The following is a 23,209-nucleotide window of genomic DNA, read 5'->3' as shown; positions in this document are numbered from 1 at the left end:
GTGAGAACATTTGAAGTTTATTTTTGGAAATTTTGAAATTATTAACAAAATTATTAACTCTTTTCATTGTGCTGTGTTATAGAACCAAAAACTCTTATCCCTCCTGTCAAAATTTGCCCCCTTTTGCCCGTCATCTCCCCGTCGCCTGGCCTTTGTAGCCTCACCCTGCTCTCTGTCTTTGAGTCCAGCTGTTCAGCTTCCTCATAGCAGTGGGGACATTTGGTATTTGTTTCTGGGGGTCCGGTCACTTAGCATAATATCCTCCAATTCTATCCATATTGTCACGAAATTTGCTCGTACAATGCTTTAAACTAGAGCTTCGTATCTACATTCCAGTGAATTGACCTAGAGTTTTCAGGTTGTTTTGTGTGTGGTCAGAGGTTTTAGAATCAAGGTTATATTTGTAAATTAATTGAGACTCTTGACTTTTCCTGGAAGCTAGAACTGTTTAAGTCTGAGCAGCAACCTGGGGCTACAAGGTTTGGTGGAACCTGAGGCCTGAGGCTGGGTACGTGTTCGTCCCCTGGCCAGGGCTGCTGGTCTCTCCCAGGTCACTGCCTCAGCTGCTTCTCAGTTACTAGCAACTTGCAGACCTAACCCTCGGGAACCCAGGGATTTGTGGTCACTCACTGCTGAGTGGTACTTGCCCTCGGGGCTTGTGGTCAGGAGTGGAGAGGCCTGGGAGACCTTCTCTGGCATTCTCCATGTGACTGGCCCTGCATAGGCCCACCTGCTGTGACTGGCTCAGAGAGTCTGCTCCTGCCCCCCTGCACAGGATCCCTATCCTTCCTGGCCCTCAGGCGTCTATCTGGCAGCACCATTGAGCTGGGCACCCTGCCTCCTCACTAGATTGTAAGGGCTGTGGATAGTGAGCCCCTGTGACCCCATGGGGTGGTCCACATGTGCTTTTGAAAAAGCTGCCTGTTACCTGACAATCTACTTTAGACTTTTACAAGCACTGTCCAGCTGGAGGACACACACTGCTCCATGGCATGGCGCACAGAAGTTCTACCAGGCCCCAGATGGAGGACGGAGGTCAGGCCTCTGCTGTGGTGGGAGACCTGGGAGGAAGATCTTGGCTGCTGACTTTGGGCACCTGTTCAGTACCTCCTAAAGCGAGGTCCTGGAAGTGGTGTCCTGCTCCATCTGGCTTGCTGTGACCCCTGTCTGTCTGTCTTCTCATGCCCTGTGAGCTGGGCCTCTGGCTGGTTTGCTTGCTGGCTGCTGGTTGCCTCTGTAGTGGAGCTGAGCAGCTCTGCACAGCCGTGTGTGTCTGGTTCTGTGGGGCCTGCTGCTCCAGGTTGGGCTGTTGGTGCTGCAGTGCCATTGACGTAGGTGGGCCCGTCTCATCTGGCCCTTTGTTTCCTGCCTGTCCCGTACAGGTCTCGCCCCTCTTTCCCTTCCTTTCTGCCGTCTGTGGGGTCACTGGTGGCCTTAGTGTCTGGCCCTCCCCCCTTGGCACGTTGACTGCCAGCGAGGCTGCAGCATCTCCACCTCAGCCCAAGGGCCTCGAGCTCCTCCTCGGACTCCAGCTTGGCCGGTCAGCCTCCTCGCCCCATGGGGAACCAGGGTATGGGGATGCCCTCCCAGCAGCCCTGAGGGCTCAGCCTGGCGCTCGCTTCGCCCTATGAGATGGCCCCAAGGGTCTCCTCTGCAGCTGCTCTCGGGGCTCATGTGGTGTTTCCTTGCTGCCAGAATCAGCCCAGGATTGTTCACAAAAGGGGTTTTAAAGGATTTGTTTTAAAAGGATTACTGATCCTTAAAATTGTTATGAAGCTGATTCTAGAGATTTCACTTAAGCAAAGGTAAGAAGCTTGGCAAGTTAGGAATTCCTAGTCATTGTTCTGTAAAGCCTGTGTTTTATTTTGTAATTAATAGTGAAAGAGGACGCATTCTAGGATTAAAAGCTGTGTCCCCCTTCGGACCGACCTGTCTGTTTTCTTCTGCGGTAGTTTTTTCCATGTTTCCTTATTCTATTTGTGCTTCCACATCTGGGAAGTCGCTGCTTCAGTTTCAACACTCAGGTCAGCTGGCAGCATCTTCTACTCATGGGTCACTTATCTAACATTTAACTAAGAAATCATTCTTAAGCCAAATAAAATCCCCACTCAGTGCACTTTCTCTTAAAAATAATAGCTCATATAAGACTCAGCATCCGTTAGGATTCAGGGCTGGACCCGTCCTTACCATGGGGAAAAGCACCTGTCAAGTCATCACGTCACCGGGAGCTGGGGTGGCTGGAGAAGGTCCCAGGAGACTCAGGAGCAAGGGTGATGCCATAATTCTGCTGAGATACCTGCAGGCTGAGCCAGTACCAAAAGAAATGAGTTCAGTTCTAGAAAGCAGCAGACTGGATCATCTTCAAGTGGAGATGACACTGTGCACCAAGTAAGTTGGCCAAAAACATTGACTTTTAGGATGAAAATAGAGAGATGGCCAGTGACAAAATCAGCATAGAAAAGTAAGTATTGATAACAGTCAGAAACAATATGAATAATACCCCCCGCCCCCCGTTTCTCCATGAAACAGAAATGCAGCTTGATAAACCAAGGTGTGGCTTATGGAGAAGTTTATAGTAACCATGTTGAGCTATAGAATGTTACCAGGAAATATGAAGGATCCAGATTAAGCCACGGGACCACCCTGGTTGGCATGGGAAATTCAATATCACAGGGACGTTGTTTTCCTCAAATATCTTACAAACTTAGTGCAATTCTGGTAAATATTCGATGGATGTTTGGAATTGGGCAAATAATCTAAAGGCCAACTAAAAGAATTGAGTACATGAGAACGTTCAAGAGGCCAGGCCTGGGCTACAGTGCCACTGCCCTTGCTCCCATGGCTCTAGCTGGGAGTGAGCACTGCCTTTCCCCAGTAGAGGGGACTGTGTTCATGTCACCTAGTCCGTTCCCATGTGATGCAGGAGAGCAGAGCACCGATCAGCACTGGGAGAGAAGCATGCAGAGCTTTTACACAAACATGGGTGCTCCATAGGAAAATGAAGACGGCAGCAAGCAGGTAGCACTGACACACCTGTACCAGGTCACTCAGGTGGAGGCAGAGCATACAGGGACCAGAGGAGGATCGCTGCTGTTTTAACAAGGTTGGTCCAACAGTCCCCTGGGCCTTGACACTTCCCATCTCTGATGACAAGATTGCTTGTATTCCTCTGGAACAGGAAGGGCCTTCCCCATGGGGGTTTATCGCCCTCCTAGGGAGAAGAGGGGAGAGCAGAGCACCTGCACCTGCAGCCTTTTGCTTTTGGCACTGGGGGTCAACCTTGGGTGCTTTATCACTGAGCTACACCCTAGCCCTTTTGAAAATGTTTTTGAGACAGAGCCTCGCTAAGTTGCTGAGGAATAGGAACTCTCGACAGAGGAGTTTTGCTCCTCCTGCTTCAGCCTCTTGCTCGCTGGGATTATAGGAGTGTGCCATTACACCTGGCCCACACCTGTTGTTAGCTGCCTTTGGGTCAAGGTAATCCTCTGCCAAAGTGCTACATTTCAAGTGCCTATTCTGTCACCCTTCGTTGATAAAATGATTGTAAAAGACATTTCCATTTCCCAGGCCGTCAGGAAGGCTGGCCTGAAGATGGGTCATGATCTGACCTTCTGCTGGCTTGCTGCTCTTCTCATGCAATTCTAAGAGGTGGCTTCCTCACCTCCGAAGGTGTCATGGGTGAAGCTCACGTCTAACACTCACTCTGTGTGCATTCCTCCTCTGGGGGAAGTTTGCCATCGGTTCTTTATAGCTGTGGGCGACAATGTTGATGACAGTAATAACTGACAATTACGGAGTGCGTAGTTTGACCACAGAATTGCCCACATCATTCTGTTTAATCTTTACAGTGATCTCTGAGAGAGGTGTTCCTAAGTGAGTTAGGAAAATGAGGCCCCAAGGTCATAATGTGGACATAAGTTCTAGAGGTGGGATGGGATGCTCCCCTGCAGGGCTTGGCCCCAGTCTGGGCAGTACCTCATTCTGTCCGTCTTCTCTGACGTCAGTAATTAACAGCATGTTCTGGACATGGAGTGGCAGTGTTTTACCTATTGCCCTTGATGTTGTTCAGAAATGATGGAGGAGGGAGGCGCTGGCTCCCTCATATGCACAGAAGTGGAATATTGGTTCATTAATATTTGACATAGATTTCTAAAGCCATCTTAGAAAATTGCTTGGCAGCATGTCATGAAAAACATGCCTTTGACCTGGCAGTGCTGCTTCTTGTCCCTTCCCATAGCACATCGTGTGCCTGTGTGAGCAGGAACACGTGTGAGGTTATTCAGAGTTGTGTTTTTTATAAAAGCCCTACATGAAAAATAACCCCAGAGCCCACCAGCAGTAGACTGGGTGAATAAATCATGGAGTTTCATTCACATAATGAAGTACTGTTCTGCAATACAGTGAACAGAATCCAAGTTATGTGGTTGATTCAGAAACCAAATGTTGAGCAGAAGAGGCAGAGGTAGGGGCTCTCTGCTCATGAGTCCATTTGTATCCTGCTAAGTAAAACAAGCATACAGGCAAGCACCGGGCCAGACAGACCTCCAGCAGGCTGAAGGGCAGGCCTCGGACCCTGTCAGACCCTGTGCTCAAGCTGGAAGAGCTAGCCGTGTGCGTACTTAGCCCAAGTGACAGCTGCAGCTCTCCGCTTCACTCTTCTGTTAAACTGAACATTCATGCTTAATGTGCTTTTCAGTATGTGCATCAAAAGGTGGCAGTGTTTGCCTAGGGGCCATTTTGTTCCTGTGTTGGAGAGGTCCTGGGTGATCTGTGTCCACAAGAGGTGAATGTCTGGTTCACAGAGGCGTTTGGTGGTGGGATACTTCTGTTGGCCCGAGCTTTTCATTTGTAACTGAATGAAGGTTTTCCTGTTGATGAGGAATAGGAACTCTTGACAGGCTTCGTAAAAATCAGCCCCTGGGGTCAAGGGTAAGTGTGTTGTTTAAAGCAAATGCTCTTTGATTTATTACCCTCTGCCCCAGTTAATCATGCTTTTGTTTACTAGGTTTGCTTAATGTAAGGTAGAGTTCTGGTTGATGACTAGTCAAGGGCAGCAGAGTGGGGGCCGTGCAGAGGCCTGGCCTCCCTTGTGGCCCCCACCTGCTTGTGAGAGAGACTTCTGGCAATACCCAAGGGCCAGACCATACGACACTGTTCTTCAGTTAGTACTTTCTTCTCTTGAAGCATTGCAGTTGGAACAGGTCTCTAAGTTGGATCATTTTTATCTGTCTGACTTATAATACATGATTGAAAATTTAAAAATCTTGGGGCTGGGGATGTGGCTCAAGCGGTAGCGCGCTCACCTGGCATGCGTGCGGCTCGGGTTCGATCCTCAGCACCGCATACAAACAAGGATGTTGTGTCCACCGAAAACTAAAAAATAAATATTGAAAAGTTCATTCTCTCTCTCTCGCTCTTAAAAAAATATTTTTTTTTAAAAAAAGAAAATTTAAAAATCTTAAAACAGTTGTCCACATTTCTGGAGGCATGTGTGTGTAGTAAAATGCAAATCGTATTAAGTTTCAGTAGGTAACTGATCACCAGAAAAATCTTGGAAGCATTTTCTAAAGTTTGCATGCATGGGGGTGTGTGCAGGGTGTGTGCAGTACATGTGCAGTGTGTGCACATGGTGGCATAGGCAGAGTGTGTGCATGGTAGTGTGTGTGTATGATAGTGTATGCATAGTGGTGTGTGCAGTGTGGGTAGGGTGTGTGCATGGTGGTGCATGCAGTGGTGTGTGCAGGGTGTGTGCAGTGCAGGCACATGGTGGTGTGTACATGGTGGTGTGTTCAGTGTGTGCAGTGGTGTGTGCAGGGTGTGTTCATGGTGGTGTGTGCCATGTGTTCATGGTGATATGTACAGTGTGTGCAGTGTGTGCAGGGTGGTGTGTGCAATACATGTGCAGTGTGTGTGCATGATGGTGCATGTAGTGGTGTGTGCAGGGTGTGTGTGATACATGTGCAGTGTGTGTGCATGTTATTGTGTGCAGTGGTGTGCATGGTGTATGTAGTGGTGTGCATGATGGTGCATGCAGTGATGTGTGCAAGGTGTTGCATGGTGGGTGGTGTGTGCAGTGGTGTGCATGGTGATGTGTGCAGGGGTGTGTATGGTGGTGTGTGCAGTGGTGTGCATGCTGGTGTATGCAGGGGTGTGCATGTTGGTGTGTGTAGTAGTGTGCATGGTGGTGTGTGCAGTACTCAGCCAATTGCTTTTTACACTTGCCAGAGGCCTTCATGCCAGAGGCAGCTGAGAAAGTAGCCTCTAGTCTGCAGGAAAAGGAGGCAGGAGCCAGGAGAGTGAAACATGGGTGCTACTCTGTTTGCATGATTTTTAGAAACAACCCTGGTAAGAGTGTCACAAAAAGGTGTTGTGGGTAGTTCTGCATGGTTCACAGCAGATTTTCTCAGACTCAGAATCAAACCTTTTGTTATGGAAAAGAGTTTGGGTGTTAATTTCATAGCTAGGGTTATATATTATTTTAAAATGGAGAAAGGGAAGGGAGTATGTCATTAAGAAAGGTCAATTATTATTATTATTTGTAATACTAGGGATTAAACCCAGGGGTTTTACACTGAACTGCATCTCCAGCCCCCTCCCCTTTTTGTAGGCTTAAAAAAAATTTTTTTTTGAGACGAGGCGTACTAGGTTGCTAAGGGTGTCCTCAAATGTGCTATCCTCCTGCCTCAGCCTCCTGGGTTGCTGGGTGAGTTTCTCCTTGCCCAGTGGAAAATTGTGTTTTAATGAAAGAATTTACCCATCTGGATCTGGACATACAGCTGTTGGTGGAGGTTGGTTGTATAAATAATCTTTTTTTCAACATGCACCATAGTACTGCAGGCATGCCTGGTGAGCTGTGTGCCTGGCGGGTTTGTGAAAGCATGCCTGGGCTTCTGCTGAGGCCTTCGACTTCTTCCTGGGGATAAGTTGACGGTGAGAGCTAATGCCTGTGGGTGGCTTCTGCATGTGAGGCACGGAGCTGCTTATTTTATTATCCCATTTAACCTTACCTGTAAGATAAATATTATTTCCATTTTATCAAGAGGAAGTTGAAGTACAGAGATCAAGTCAGGCTCCAAAGGCCTAGAGTTGGGAGGTGGCATGGCTGGGCTGGCTGTAGGACTGACCGTTCATCTTGCGTCCGTGAACCTGCTACATTCTAGATTGGTTTAGCTCGTATCTTGTGTAATGATGGATTTTCAGTATTTTTACTCTGTTTCCAAAAATTAATATTTCATGTGACTTAATTACTGTATGGTGAGTATAGTTGTAGATTCTTAAATTTTACTATACATATTAAAATTTTTTAAAACAAGGTTACATTTATATGGAAAGTTGCCAATAGACCTACATGAGCTACATAAGAGCTAGTCTTGGGGCTGGAATTGTAGCTCAATGGTAGAGTGCTTGCCTAGCACATGTGAGGCACTGGGTTCAAACCTCTGCATCATATAAAAAAAATGAAATAAAGATATTGATTGTGTCCACTTACAACTAAAAAAAAAAATTTTTAAAACTAGTCTGTCCTCAGAGGGGTGTGTGTTCTTGTTAAAGCAAATAGTCACTGCTTGATTTGTCCATCTTTACCCTGCCAAGTTCATCTAAATGAAAGCTTACATGTTTCCAGAATTCTAATGTTCTGTGGAAAATAATAAAAAAAAAAAAAGAGTCTCACAAACTATCATAATCCCAACCCAAGTATATCTTGTTTTAAATTCTTAGCATCTTAAAATAAGGATTATAAACTTCAGTGTTCTGAGTAGTGCTTGGTTCTATGATGTAGAAATATGAAGGGTTTGACATGGTGACCCACAGTGTGAGGGTGCTTGACCAGTGAGCTCTTTGTGTCTTTCTTTGTCCTAGTCCATGGCTTTGTGAGACAGTTACACATACAGCCAGCGTCAGTGCCAACAGTGTCCGACACATGGGGGCCACCTTATCATCATGGCGAATGGGTCTTAATAGTTAATTTTTAATTTGTCTTCCAAGTCAAGGAGATTTTCTAGTTTGTATGTGATAAAAACTCTGTGCTTCCCCCTTGGGAAACAGTTGACTGTGGTGGTGAGCCCTTTTAGTCAGCCAGCATCCTGTCACCTGTTTAAAGTGAGCATGTTGCTTGAGGGAGCTGTAGAGTCCTCTGCAGTTGGACGTGGAGGAGGCGGCGCCCTCTCCACCTGCCCTGTGGCAGCACCCTGCAGAACTGCAGTGCACCCTCCAACCAGGAGGCCTTGCAGAGGCAGGACCCAGACAGCCTTGCCGTTACAGCATCCTGCAAGCCCACTCTCCTCCCCGGCCCTCAGCCCCGGGCCCCTGCCAGGCTGTCCTCCAGGCCTGGGGTGTGCAGGGTCGTGGAGTGTCTCAGGACCCTCCTCACTCAGTGCGACTCCTCAGGGCTGTCCTGCTGGCTCCATGCCAAGTTCCTTCCTGTCTTGCGGTGCATTCCATGGTGTTCAGCAGTTCACTTGACCCTCTGCAGGGCGTCTGGGCTGGGTGTACAGAGGGTGTCATGGCTCTGGCTGAACCCCTAGGAGGACGGTCACTAGAGCATACGGTAGCTGCACATTTAGTTTTTCAGAAGCTGCCAAGCGCTTTCCAGCTGGTTGTGCTGTTCCATGCCCCCAGCAGCAAGCGGGAATGTCATTTCTCCTGACCAGCGTCCCGTGCTGTCAGTTTTTAATCAGCCGTTGTGATGGTTGTATAGGAATCTCATTGACCTTGAACTTGGATGTCCTCCGCAGCTGATGGCTTTGAACAGTTGTCTGCATGTGCTCTTCAGTGAAATATCTGGCATTGCCCATTTTCTGACTTGTTTGTTTACCTTTTTGCCATTGGGTTTTGAGATTGCTCTGCATATTCCAGATATTAGATATATGCTTTTTTAAAAAAAAATAGTTTATTTTTTAGTTGTAGATGGACACAATATCTTTATTTTATTTTTATGTGGTGCTGAGGATTGAACCCAGGGCCCCGCACGTGCTAGGCAAGCGCTCTACCGCTGAGCTACAATCGCAGCCCAGATACAGGCTTTTTTTAAGACTATGATTTGCAAATATTTTGCAACTTTTTTAGAGTAGATATTTTAATTTACAGGTGCAGACAGACCCACATTCCCTTTGAGAAGGGAAGGTTTGGTCCCTTCCTGTCTTGGGTGCTCCCACGGAGCCTGCCACCTTACATCTACTCTTTTGGCTGTGTTGGTCCCTGTGTCCTAGGAGTGATACGGTCCCCAGCCAGCACAGTCATTATGCTGTGCCCATCTGTCCAGCCCGGTGGTGGTGTGCCTGAGCGGCCCCCCTCCTGCCTACAACTCAGGATACTTCTTTCTTTTCCTGGCTTCTCTGACTGTAGGAGAAATCCTTTGTCTTTGAGTCAGCGTGGAAGAAGGAGAAGGATATTGTTTCCAAGGAGATCGAGAAGCTCCGAGTGTCCATTCAGACCTTGTGTAAGAGCGCGCTTCCTCTGGGAAAGATTATGGACTACATCCAGGAAGATGTGGATGCCATGCAGAACGAACTGCAGCTGTGGCACGCGGAGAACAAGCAGCATGCAGAGGCCCTGCAGAAGGAGCAGAGGTGGGGAGGAGCCTGCAGAGGGGGCAGAGGAGGGAGGGGCCTGCAGAGGGAGCAGGGGAGGGAGGGGCCTGGAGAGGGAGCAGGGGAGGGTGGAGCCTGGAGAGGGAGCAGAGGAGGGAGGGGCCTGGAGAGGGAGCAGAGGAGGGAGGGGCCTGGAGAGGGAGCAGAGGCTATTAACCTGCGGTGCTGAGAATTGAATGTGGTGCCAGGCAGTGTGCTACCACTGAGTCCCAGCCCTAGCCCCTACATTTTGATTTAAAGTATTTGAAAAAAACATTCTTGACAGTTCTTCCTTACAAAACCTGATTTTGCGTTATGATAGAAAACTATTGCTCTTCTTTGTTGTGTATTTTAGTTTGTATTTTATGCTTTAAAAACCTAAAGGGGGGCTAGGGTTGAGGCCCAGTAGTAGACGACTTGCTCTACAATATGTGAGAAACTGGGTTCCATTCTTAGCACCACATATAGATAAATGAATAAAATAAAGGCCCATCAAGAACTAAAAATATATATTTAAAAAAATGAGCTGGACATGGTGGCACACATCTGTAATCCCAGCTGCTCAGGAGGCAGAGGCAGAAGGGTTGCAAGTTCAAAGCCAGGCTGTGCAACTTAGCCAAGACCCTGTCTCAAAAAATAAAAAATAAAATGGGCTGGGGGGTGCGGCTCAGTGGTTAAGTGCCTCTGGGTTCAATCCTTAGTACCAAAAACCAAAAACAACAACAACAAACCATAAAGGGAAGGTTAGTTTTGACTTCAGCTTTCCCAAGGTCATGTTAGTTCCCTCGCTCCCATTATTTAGTGCAGCAGATGAGAGGCTGGCACAGAAGGCCCTACTGGCCTGGCAAGCTTCTTCCTGTGGCAAGGCCTCCTGTCTTCTGACAGGAAGGGACTGGTCTAGATGGTGGTCCTTTGTGTCCATGGGGAAATTGCTGTGCACCTCTTGGCCAACCCTGGGACTCTGTCAAGTATATAATTTGAGGACTTCATTCCCATCATTTAAGAAACACTGGCCTCCTTTAGTAAGTCTCCTATTGGACTTCTCTTTTCGTCGTGGCAGGGGTTGCGGAAATGCGAAATAAACTTTGTCCAGACGTGAGTGGTTTGCACCTTCTTGTCATCAGGGTCAGAGATTTAGATCGTACCCTTTTTCTTTGGATGCAATAGAAGTTGACTTGTGCTGTCTTTTGGGAGTTAGTTAAGAAGCAGATCTAAAATGAGGGCAGCCTGATGCGTGCTGGTGTGTTCCCTTAGTATCACGGACTGTGCCGTGGAACCCCTGAAGGTCGAGCTGGCTGAGCTGGAGCAGATGATCAAGGACCAGCAGGACAAGATCTGTGCTGTGAAGGCCAACATTCTCAAGAACGAAGAGAAAATCCAGAAGATGGTGTACAGTATCAACTTGACGTCGCGAAGGTGAATGCCGAGGATTCCAGGGAGGAAGTGCTGTGTCTGCATGGCCGGCCGTCGGGAGGAAGTACTGTGGGCTGCGTGGCCGTCGGGAAGCTTCCGGGCTCTGAAATGCCTGTACCTAGAGTATGTCGGGAGGCCTGTGCCCCTCCCGGCTGGAGCCCCCGTTGTTTATAAATGCTCTTCAGAACACCTTTGTGGGAGGTTTTTTTGCAAGCCTGTTCTCTCTTTCTCTGTAGCCTGTTTAGTCCTGCACCAGAATTCTCATGCAGGTAAGCGGTGTTGGCAACAGGAGATGTTCTTTATTTTGGTTTTTGAGTCAGGGTTTACTGCATAGGCCCCAAACGAAGGGTCACCATGAACTTTCTGATGGGCACTCGATATATAGAATGAGGCCTGAAAACGGTCACATTGTATTTTAGATTTCCAGCTGAGCAGGGTGGATGGGAGCCCGTGTCCTTGGGTGTGTGCTGAAACCAGGTTGTTTCCTCCTTCTTCGTGAGCGCATGCATGGGCGTTCTTATGAGGTCGTTTTTTGGGGCCCTGTTAACTTGTGCTTGTGTATCTGGCCCTCTAAGTTCACAGTGGACAAGAGAGGTTTCAGGGTGGCTGTTCATAGCCTCCTCTGGTATGGAGTTGCCACAGGGACACCTTTGCTTTCCTCATGGCCTTGCCCTGGGCGTCCCCGGTCAGCATGAGCAGAACCCCGCGTCCCCGTAGGAGGAGCCCTTCTGTGAGAGACAGCAGCATCTTCCTTTTCCTCGCACAGGCTTGTGCACCTGAGAGACAGTCCCTCAGGGAAGCCACAAGAAGAAGACTTAGGAGGACGGAACAATACCTAAAATTTTTTGATGTTATCCACTTTTTTTGGAAATTGCTTTTTAAAGCAAAGTTATTAATTTTTTTAAACTTTTTTTTAAATTTTTTTTTTAGTTTTCCACTTAAATACAATATTGCAAATGCATACAAAGGTCTTCTGTTCCTGTGGGAAGGGTTTGTGTGTGGAGTTATACTTGCAGGTCCTGGGGGCCGGATCCTGGTCCTTCTCCCTCCACTGAGGAGTCTGCATCAAATGTGAGCATTGCTGAGAAGAGTCAGCAAGGGCAGCACAGCTTGTTTTAGGTCCAGAGCAAACCCTCCCTGGGCGCCGTGGGCTCCCAAGCTGCCTGGCTCAGGAGCAGGTGCTGGAGATCTACCCTGTTATACCCTGTGGTGGCACTGCGCTTCTCCTTCCCACCTGCATCTTGCATTTATTTTTGACCAGTTCCTAGGACACCCGGGTTGTGGTGGGAGGGGCTGTTGGTTACAGTCCTTCAGGTATTTATAGTCTCTTTGCTACTGAATTGAGTGGCTCAGCGGTGATCCCAAGTGGTCCCTGTTTGCTTCAGGTTAAGCCACACGCCTTTCATGACTTTGTCCCTGTGAATAGGATTTGTGCGTTGCAGAAATTGCATACATTGTATGTGAGCAGACTTTTGTGTGAAGTGGTCTATCACATTGTATCGTAAAGTTTATTTTTCTTTTATATGTAAATCGTAAAAATGATCACCTATTTTTTTTTATAAGTGTATGGATTGTACAATTCATTTCACACATGGAAAAATCATAAGCATTTGGATTTTTAGTTTTCAAAGGTATGTAGAAAAATACATCTTTTCATTCCTGTTGTGACACTTACCCTTTTCTAATTTAACTGAAGTTTTATAAGACAGGTAAGTATTTACCAGAAATTTTAAGACAACTTATAAAGCTCGTGAAGGTCTCTGCATGTAGCTATCACTGTATCTTATGATCAACAAATTAAATCCTAATCTTATTAACATTTTGAGGAAATATACCAATGGAATTCTTAAGTTTTTTCCTCGACTGTGGTTTATAAGTTCTGGAGTTATTCTTCAGGAGTTTGCATTTACCAATTCAGTGACACTAATTTATGTTCAAAGGAGATGTGTCAATCTTTGGAAAAAAATAGTTCAAGGCTAAAATTTAAGCTTTCCGCTTTGATGTTCATGCTTGTTTTCCTTTTCAATAATCAGCCTTTAAAGGAAACATCTCCTGAGACCTGTGAAGGCAGAAGGCGTCCTCTAGGACGGGTGCACTTTGGATTGGGTAGCGGGGGATCTAGTTGAATGCGCCTGGGCTGGTTTGCACACTGCCCTGGACTAGGTTGTGTGTGTTGTCCCTGGTGTCATGGCACCCCAAGAGAGAAAGGACAGCCAGGACCTTTCTCTGGGTCTTGAATAAACAGTTGGCAGAAGGTGTACACATAAACCTGTTTCAAAGAGAGACCACCTGCGTCAGGGACATCTGTCATCATCACAGTCCTGGACGAGGCTCCTGCTCAGGGAGCTTCTGTCCACTCCTAGGGACACAGAGAGCTCACCACTTCATCCAGAGGCCTTCAGAGGAGACCACTGTGATTGCCCCTGGTGTTCCGCAGGGTTCAGTGTGGCAAAGCAGAGCTTAGGTATGTCAGAGGAGGTGAGCGGCCTGGCGGAGGGGACAGCATTGCTGCTCCAGGTGCCTGGGGGCTGCCCCTGGATCTGCCCAGGACACTCTGACCCTGGGGCTTGTTTTTCCACGAGGAGTTTTGGTCACCAGTTTATACAAGCTGGCAGGAGCGAAGCCCCTATCAGGATACCTCCAGCTTGACTTGTGTTGTTATGGAGGGGCTGGGAGGACTGTTTGTGTGTGTGTGTGTGTGTGAGAGAAAGAGAGAGAGAGAGAGAGAGAGGGAGCGACTGGGGTGTTTTAGTCAGCCTTTTGTCACTGTGACCAAGACCCAACAAGAGCAACTTGGAGGGAAAGCTCATTTTGTTTCATGATTTCAGAGGTTCAGTCAACAGTCAGCCAGCTCACAGCTCTGGGCCCCAGGGAGGCAGAAGAACGTGGTGACGGAAGGGTGTGTGGAGGGCAGTTGCTCAGTTTGACAGCCAAGAAGCAGAGCTCTGCTCAAAGGCACCCCCTCAGTGACTCTGCAGGCATACCTACCTGCCTGCAGTCACCAACCAGTTCGGTGCTGGTGAAGGGTTGATCCAGTGCTTGGGTCCCAGCCTTCCCCTCTGGACGCCCTGGCACTGTCTCACTCGGGAGCTTTTGGGGCACCACTGTGCCATCCATAACCTGGGGATGGAACTCAGGACCTTGCACAGTTAGGGGAGCTCTGCACCAAGGAAATCCTGTGTTCTTTTTATTAATTCAGCAAGAGAAAAGCAGTTTAAATGGGTTCTCAACCATGAAACTTACTTGTAAGACTATTTACAGCTGCATATCAAATGGATCATCCTTTTCTTAAACCAGGCAAATCCGTCTTTCTGGTAAGGCAAAAGTTCAGGAGGCGAGCTTGCCACAGGCTTCCCCAGGGTGCAACCTCACAGGGCCCGGCCAAGGCCGCAGCGGGGTTGGCAGCATCCACCTCGCTCTGCATCACACCCTTAAATTTCCTTTTGTTCTCAGTGGCGCTGGGTTCAATCCTCAGCACCACATTCAAATAAAGATGTTGTGTCCGCTGAAAACTAAAAAATAAATATTAAAAAAATTCTCTCTCTCTCTCTCTCTCAAAAACAAATAAAATTTTTTAAAAAGTCAGCTGAATTCCCTCAGGGGTCACTCTTGGGAACTTGTGACCAGCCTCTTACTCCTCTGGTGCCATCTGCCAGGATAGGTCAGGGTCTTGTTGGAAAGCATCAGGGCTATCTTCCTCTCCAGTGACCCTCCTCTACTGGTCAGCTTTCTGTTCTCCATGGCCTCATTGGTCCCCCTGATTGGGAGGTCATGTGGCCCAGAGTTGTAAAGCCCTTAGAAAAGTTCCCTTGTGGGCTGGGGATGTGGCTCAAGTAGTAGTGCGCTCGCCTGGCATGCGTGCGGCCCGGGTTCGATCCTCAGCACCACATACAAACAAAGATGTTGTGTCCACCAAAAACTAAAAAATAAATATTAAAAAAAAATTTTAAAAAAAGAAAAGAAAAGTCCCCTTGTTCCCTGAGTTTGAGCTGACCTCAGAGAGCAAGAGCCAAATATTGGCTGTTTCTTTCTTGGCCCTTTTACTTCCTTAACTTTGGTCTCAAACATTCAACAAGCCAAGTAAGACAAGTTTTACTTGTCTTAAAGTATGAGTACTAGTTTTTAACTTTAGTTGTATAACTTTAAAGTTATTTACTCTTTATATTTAATTGGGGTTAGTATTAGTAGTAGAAGTTAGCCTTACATCTTGTCTATCCTATGGGCGATGGCCTATTATCTCAAATTAACTCAAGTTGTTATACTGAAAGTTGTACTTTTGTGAGTCATTAACAGACAATAGTTATAAAGTTTAAATGTAAAATATAAAAGGAAATTCTTGTTTTCATAGTACTTTAATTGAAACCCAAGAGTGGGGCTGTGGTTGTGGCTCAGTGGTAGAGTGCTTTTCTAGCACATGTAGGCACTGGGTTTGACCCTCAGCACCACATAAGCATAAATAAGTAAAATAAAGGTATTGTGTCCATCTACAACAAGGAAGGAAGGAAGGGAGGGAGGGAGTTTGTATAATAGCTATGAACCAAGAAACATAATTTTTATAATCCCAAACCTTTACTTTAAATGTTATCTTAAAGAAGAACAGCTTGGTAAAATGCACTCCTAAATTTTACATTTTGAAGACTTGCATACTTGGAAGATATGAATGTATCTAGCATACAAAGAAGCCAGTAACTGCAGCACAATTACAATGATGTTCTTATATTAACTAAGTTTAATTTAAAAATTTTTTAAAAATTCAGAATCTGTAATGTAGTGTAATACTCTAAAATTTAAGACTAGTTTCTCTAAACAGTTTCTCTAAGACTAGTTTCTCTTAACAGACACAAGAAATTATCTTGATAGATAAGAGCAGATTAATGTTTTCAGAAATACTTTAACACAAGAGGATTAAACTTTAATTTATATCACTACATTAATATTTGACCTTGGGGGAAAAAATAAATAGCTGTAACTGATTGTGCTAATTATATATAGCTAATTTAGTTACACACTAACTTTTTGAAATTTACCCTCCACAAACCTGCAACTTACTTAGACATTCTACAACTTTTTGCTTTACCACACAAAGACTTTTTTTTTAATCCAGAAACATGTTTTTTTCCTTCTACTTTATATTTCCATACCTAGAACCTTTTTATATCTCTTTCTTAGCGGATGACCCCTTTTAAAATTCACATTCTGAAACAATCCTTATGAAATTTCTGAATTTAGATTACTCCACTTTAAAAAGATGAAATTCTTGTTTTCATAGTACTTTAATTGAAACCCAACTGAAACCTTTTGGACTCTTTGTATATAAAATTACACCTGATAGAATCTTAACTCTTAGTAACCTCATTTTTAGTGATAACAGAAACAAAGTAGTCGTAATTTTTTTTTTCATTTACCAATTTATGAAAACACATTTAATGTTTGAAGATTAATCCCGTTTATGTTAAATCTAATTTACTCATTTTAACCGTAAAAAAAACATAATATTAGACAAGTGTAGTTAACAGTATTAGCCATCTCTTCCCTGTTGAAGGAAAATCCTAGAAACAATGGATTTCATTCTACACATTTGATAGAAACCAACACTCTGTTAATTGTCTGACCACCTAGAAAAACTTGCATGAGTTAGTAATTTTAAAGACAGCTTTACTCTCATCTGTTTACCTCATTTAAATTGGACCTTTTTTTAAGTGACATGAACTAAAAGATATTTGGATCCATTTCTCTCTTAAATTTTGATTTATGAGCGCTCATTTATCTATATGCCAATTTTAATACCATATACATGATATATGGACACAAGTACATACGTAGACGCAATACAATGCACAGGTGTGCACACATACACAAAACAGACAGGAAACAAAGATTTTTGTAGCTTTTTGCAGGTAGATTTCTACAGGTAGGAGGCAATGCTACAGATGTTTACTAAAGCCTCTATTAGATTTAACCTGTTAGAAGTTAAAATAGAGCCTATTAGACTTTTACATTATGACTTCAACATAGGGCAGGCCATTCAGTTGGAAATGCTAAGTGTAAAGTGTGACAGCGATGGTGGACGCTGAAATAAAAGGTTCAGGTGGCCACTTGTCTTAAATGGCTATCAGACTTATTCCCAACATCATCATGTCTGCCCCTAGGATTTTGTAAAAGGAGATTTTCCAATGTATTTGAGAGCCAACACTTGAAAACTTGGCCTCTGATCAAAGAGTGTAAAAACCTGTATAGTTAAGATAAAATAAGACTGACCAGAATAGTACAATAATTTTGGTGCACAGGATCAAATGTGAATTTACCATAAAACCATGAGCTCAAAATTATAGAAGTTTAAAACACAGGAGTTCTAAAACAAAGAAATGATGGCCATAATTACTCTCGTAAAGAAGCACACAGAACATCTTTATCAGATCAGAGTTCGCTTTGGGGTCAGATTAGAGTCAATCCAGATATTAAAAGAATGTAAGAGACATGAAATCCTCAGGTAAAGATTTTCAAGGTAAAGAAGACTTGTATATATGAGGTCATTCCATTCTTCCTCCCTGTGTTGTAGCATTCAGGGAGGAACTTGTTAAGAAAGTAGGTGGTCGAGTGTGAAAGCAGATAAGATAGCCAGTCATTTAGGTCCCACAGAGGCTTGATTTAAAAGTGACATCTTTTTTTTTTCTCTTTGGTAATCAAGCCAGGATTGGATGCAGAAAATTATAAGACATCTCCTTTCACCAACTGATTAGATTATTTCCCAGCCTGTCAGCAGAGGACAACGAGGCACTTTGTGAACATCTGTGGGTCAAACTTGCCCCAGTTTTTCAGTATGCAGGCTACTGGTGAACCTGGCATAACTGCTGAGAATGAGGCTCCCACCTGAATCTATTTGTTAGGGACATCTTCCCAATTGAGCTTCCAGTGGTCAGCAAAACCCATCTCTCGCCATGGGGTCCTGCCACGTTTTTGCTGTGCTATTGGCTCGACTTAGCCTCTTTCTCCACGATAAACTTCCCAATGTGATGACCCATGGTAAAAAAGGATCTCTGGTGAGTATAGTTCTCTGCTCTGTGGGCTGAAGGAATCTTCGGAGGTAAGGAGGACATCTAGTGCTTGTTAGATGCTTAACACTCTTTTCTTGGAGGAGTTTATGGAAAGGGTGAATTGAAAATGCCTCCTGAAAGCAGCCAAAGACACTGAAGACACACAGAAATAACAATGGGGGAATCCCTACAGGCTCACAGCAGCTTAACATGTGGACAAAGGAACCTAGGCACTTCCTTAGGAGTCATTCTCGATGGCTGACTGGTCTGAAGGGAGGGAGAGCTCGGAGGAGCAAGTGTGGGGAAGGCAGTGTGGCTCATCCAGAGGTGCATGTCACTGGGCTTTCACTCAGTGGCATCTGATCGACCAATTGCGTCAGGACGCCCCGTGAGGGCTGTCAGGAGTGGAGGTCAGAGAAGAAACCGTAAGATTCCCCGGGGAGTGGCCCCAGCCAGACTCTCGCAGCTGTCCCAACCCTTTGTTCCTTTGTGTGCAGCCAAAGGTAGACCAGGATCAGAGACACTGTGTGCTCTCTCCAGACAGGATCCAAGACTGGGGAAGACCCGAGAAACAGCTTTGGCAGAACCCAACATGCCAGACCCATAGGACAGGTGATTGGGAGCCACAGGCTGTGAATCCTGTCACCCAGGTCTTGTAGAAAGGCGGCTGCACCAACTGCATTTATTTAGTCGATGGGTGTCTGTTACATCCTTCAGAAAGAAAGGGACAGAAAGATGCACAGAAATAGCAATGCGGGGATCCCTACAGGATGTGAGGTGTGGAGGAGCTTACCTTGGTGGTGATCCCGGCTGAACCCCCAGCTGAAACCAGTCTGAAATCAGGATCCGGTCCCCCAATGTTGAAGGCTAAACACCTGAGAAACGCCAAGGCAAGAAAAGAGTTTTTCGTAAGGGATAGAACAGAGCGAGACTCCTCCAGAGAGGAGGGAGCCCAGGGCTGGTGCAGACACCACCCTGTATAGATCCTAGGGGGGCACACACACCCCTGTATAGATTTTAGGTTTCCTTGTCCCCTCCTCCCATGCTATGTGGTGACCAAAAGGCAGGAAGAGCCACAGGGTGACAGCTTGTGTTGGAAAGTGTGATCCTCCCTCCCCTGAAGACTGCCGGCAACCCGGTGACAGGAAGTGCTGCTGAAGCCAGAATAGAAGAGGGCAGTCATCATAGATAGATAAACTGGGTCAGATTGACGGGAGGCCAGTTTGGGTCCAGGAAGTGGAGACCACCCCTGAGGGGTTGAAATGTGAGTGCCTTCAGAGCCCGCCCTCCACCCTTATTACGATAACCTGCCTCTGCTCCAGCCTGTTGCTAAAATAACCTGTCCCAAGGATTGTCCCTCCCCACAGGGAGCTATAACAGTTGTCCATGGACCCTGAACCCCGTTCCTGCCCGGATCACTGCACCTGGCCCCTCCTGTCTATTTGCTTCTCACCTTTTGGCCTCCCACCAAAGCATCTCCTGGGCCTAGTCATGTATGCTAGAAGGAAAGAGAGCAGGAGAGCAAAGAAGCCCAGTGCACATAAAAAAGGCAGGACACCAGGTTACCAGCTACGGCCCCCTGCTCCCTCCTGGAGAAGTCTGTGTCACTCCTTTTAAAATAAACCCTGTTTGATGCTCCTCCAATGTTCAGACTTCAACAGGGAGGGAGCAGGACTTCACCGGTAACCGGGATATCACTATCTGCCCATTTTCTTTTCTTGGGTAATCAGCCACCTGTCCTTTGCCCCCTCACCCTCACGGGAAGCTTGCAAGCAGACCAGAGTTTCACTGGCCGCTTGGCCCTTCTGCTAGCTCCGCCGGCGTGTCAGCCCCTCACCTAGGAGCCATGTGCTCCAGGCCTCCACAGAGAGGCCACAGGAGCCCTGGGCTGCCCTCTGCAGGACCGCCCTCACCTTGCCCTTCTCCCAGGCTAGGGTGAACGTCCTCTTTCTCTCCTGAGTGGAAACCGACCTCCGGGGCCCGCCTTGGTGGAACGGCTGGTGGTGTGGGACTCCACTGGGCAGCCCCTCGCTCAGATCCGAGGAGTGTGGCCTTGCCACTGTGCTGCTCCTTTCCCAGGGAGCCTGTGGGGTCCCACAGTTTCCATTCAGACCCTCTGAGACCACAGGCTGGCACCTCATGCATGTCCAGGGCCTGGCCCCTGGGACAGGGCTTGGTATGTGCTGTTGGGGAAGCCCCAGGCTGTCTTTTTGGGAGCTGAGGGGGCGGGAGAGCACCCTGGTGAACTCCTGCTCCCTCCTCCCACGAGCCTCCGTGCTGGGAGCAGCCTAGCCTCACTATTCCATGGTGAGAGTCCGGGGCCTGGGAGCAGGTTCCAGGCCTCCCTGCTCTGTCATTAGGCAGTGGAGGGGCTGCCCAGCACAAGGCAGGACTGAGAGCTGCCACTTGTGGCCTGGTTCCCGCCTGTTCACCTGTCATGGGTGAGTCCAGCTGAGAGTCCAGGCCAAGAGGGCACCAACCCAAGGCCTCAGCTGCTTAGCCTGGGAGTGTGGCGGGGCGGGCTGGCCTTCAGCCCAGTGGGCCCAGCGCCAGCATTCAGGGCGCTCTTAGGAGCCCCGGGTGTTTTAATATGTTTTATAATCAGAAAAACGAACCCGTAGTTGAAGTAAATGTACTGAACACTATTAACCTATTTGTCTTCACATCAATGCAGTCATAAAGTAGAACTTTAATATCTTTTATGAAGGAAGGGCCCACGAACCTCTCACACAGCCCCGAGGGCTCCACTGGCTTGGACTCAGCCCCATCCCACCCCCACGTGGCTCACCCGCCTCGAAGCTGACCTCCCATGGCTGCACCCCAGGACGTGGGAGAGGACAAGCTCAGCTTCCTCCAGGGGAAGGATATGGCTTTCTGGGAAGGTGTTTGGGGCAGTTTCCATGAAAACATCAGGATGCTTTTAAAAATAGACCGACCTTCCAATAAAAGCTCTTAAAGCGCAAGTTTCAGGCATTAAACTGGTGCAGACAGTTTCAAAATCAAACCTTTCCGGGGCTCCACGGCTGGGGGTGCTGAGGGCTGAAGCCTGGGCGCCCGGTCAGGCTCCTGAAGGCCCTGGAGCAGCCCTGGTTCCTCGGGAGCCTCTCCATTGCCTGTGGCGCTGCAGCGCCCTCTCTGCTGCCCTCACTGTGACTGACATCTGCCAGAACACCCGTGTGTGGTGTTCAAGCCCTCGGGCTCCTTAGAATGGAGAGGTCGGGACTTACCTACACAAGGACGACTCTGGGCAAGCTGAACAGAGTGAGCCAGGCCTGTGGGTGGCTCCGGGCTGCGTGGCCACCTCCTGGCCCTGCAGCTCCTCTCCTCTTTGTCCTCCAAAGCCCTCTGCCCAAACTCTGTCTGGCACTGGGTGGGGCTGAGTGCCAGGGGTGGACAGGAGTGGGCCTGTGCTGGCAAGCCACGCGGTCAGGAGTCCCGTGGCCGTTATTGAAGAAACAAAGGTGACGCATCCTGGAAATCCTTGGTGATTCTGCCACGTTGAACCTCCCCCTGTCCTGCCTGCCTATGTCCGTGAGGGTCCTGCCTTCCAGGGTGCAGATGAACTCTGGCCCCAGCGGACACGTCCACACTGTGCACAGTGCAGCTGCTGGGGTCAGGACTGGGTTTGCCGAGGGGCTGTCTTTTTTTTTAAGAGTACTACTCCTTTCAAAATGACGGTTGGGGGCCGGGGCTGGGGCTCAGGGTAGAGTGCACGCCTAGTCCCTGTGAGGCCCTGGGTTCCATCCTCAGCACCACATAATAGAAATAAAGGTATTGTGTCCAACTGCAATAAAAAATAAATATTTTTAATAATGAGGGTTGGTTGTTTTTTTAAAAACTTAACCCTGATGTTCAGTATCTTTACAGGTCTCACCAGTCACTTGTATAACTTCCTTGGGGAGATGTCTGTTTTTGTGGGTTCTTATTTTGTTGTTTATGTTGCTGTTCACCCTGAGGTGTGCTCTGTAGGGTGCTGACTCACCAGCTTCCCACAGGCAGACCGATCCTGGCCTCGCCCCACGCAGCAGCCAGAGCGGAAGTTCACATAGGTGGTGGCAGTTATCTCTGCAGACAAGGTGGCATCCGGGCTCCTGCCCTCTCTCCTCTGTTGGCCTCTGGGGCAGCCTGAAGACCCACCCCGGGGAGCATGTGACAATGTGCTCTTACATTTTACCTGGCATTTTAGCTGTTTCTGTGTGAGGACAGTCAGGCCTCTGTCCACCACATGGCAGGAACTGCAGCTCTGGGACACTTATTTTCTCACCATGTCTTGATTTTTTAAAGTTTTTTCTGTGCCATGAAAGGTCTTTGCTGTGTTAGACAAAGCAAGAGGGATGTTGTATAGATCAAGGTGGCATGACGTTCACGAGGAGAGAGTGCTGGGACCCCAGTTCTGTCGTGATTCCCCATGCCATGAATGGGGATAGGGACGGCTCGGGAGGACAAAGCAGTGATTCCTCCTGTGGGCCTGGACGGTCCGTCAGTCCACCCAGCTCAAGCCCTTGGCTGCCAGCCCACCTTGGAAGCCAGAGGTCAGGGGACAGAACTCTTTCACACCAGAGAGGTCCCACCATGGCACCCTGCTGGTGATGCAGACAACCGGAAATGAAAGGCGCCCGGCACATGCTGTGACCTTGGGGTCCTGAAAATGGCGTCACAGTTTCGGTAAAGTGGGACAGTGGACTTTCCACTTGCCGTACTGCTGGCTGCCGGCTGCGGTGAACCGAGCAGGGGTGGGATGCGGGACACCTCCCACCACGGACCAGTGGCACCACTATTCTTAGGGCACTGGCAGAGGTCCATGGGGGGAGCTGAAGGCACAGGAGTGAGGCTCTGCTCAGGCCACTTAGTGCCTTCCCACGAAGGCTGCTGACGAACAGGGACAGTTACTTTGGACCTCCTGGGACCAGAGAAAGCAGCACCATTACTCTGGATGGAGACAGGCCCTTAAGCCTGGATACCCGCGGGAGTCACCAGGAGCTTTGTAATACCTGTCACCCAGGCCACACCCAGGCCAACTTCAGGATCTTTAAAGTTTTATGAAAATTGTGGAGAAACATACATAAAATTTACCATTAAAACCTTTCTTTTAAAAAAATATTTATTTTTCAGTTGTAGTTGGACACAATACCTTTATTTTATCTATTAATTTTTATGTGGTGCTGAGGACCAAACCAGAGCCTCGCTCGTGCT

The 23,209-nt window shown here is 47.5% G+C and overlaps 1 protein-coding gene across 4 annotated transcripts in view; it reads left to right on the top strand.

Annotated features, from left to right (window-relative positions):
• Positions 1-12,832, top strand: part of Traf3ip1 (TRAF3 interacting protein 1) — a 52,044-nt gene extending 39,212 nt beyond the window's left edge. For 3 of the 4 annotated variants that reach the window (XM_076866901.2, XM_076866900.2, XM_076866903.2), the window contains 2 exons: positions 9,346-9,569; positions 10,824-12,832. In XM_076866901.2, coding sequence (XP_076723016.1) covers positions 9,346-9,569; positions 10,824-10,989 — 390 coding nt within the window. In that variant the 3' untranslated portion in view covers positions 10,990-12,832. Of the gene's footprint in view, positions 1-9,345; positions 9,570-10,629; positions 10,783-10,823 lie in introns of those variants that run through there. The other variant, XM_076866902.2, reaches the window with a different exon arrangement.
• The last annotated feature ends 10,377 nt before the right edge of the window (positions 12,833-23,209 follow it).

Source organism: Callospermophilus lateralis, chromosome 9 (assembly GCF_048772815.1).
Source record: "Callospermophilus lateralis isolate mCalLat2 chromosome 9, mCalLat2.hap1, whole genome shotgun sequence".
Classification (NCBI taxonomy): Eukaryota; Metazoa; Chordata; class Mammalia; order Rodentia; family Sciuridae; genus Callospermophilus; species Callospermophilus lateralis.
Note: the sequence above shows the minus strand (reverse complement) of the source record. Positions and strands in the feature narration are given on the sequence as shown.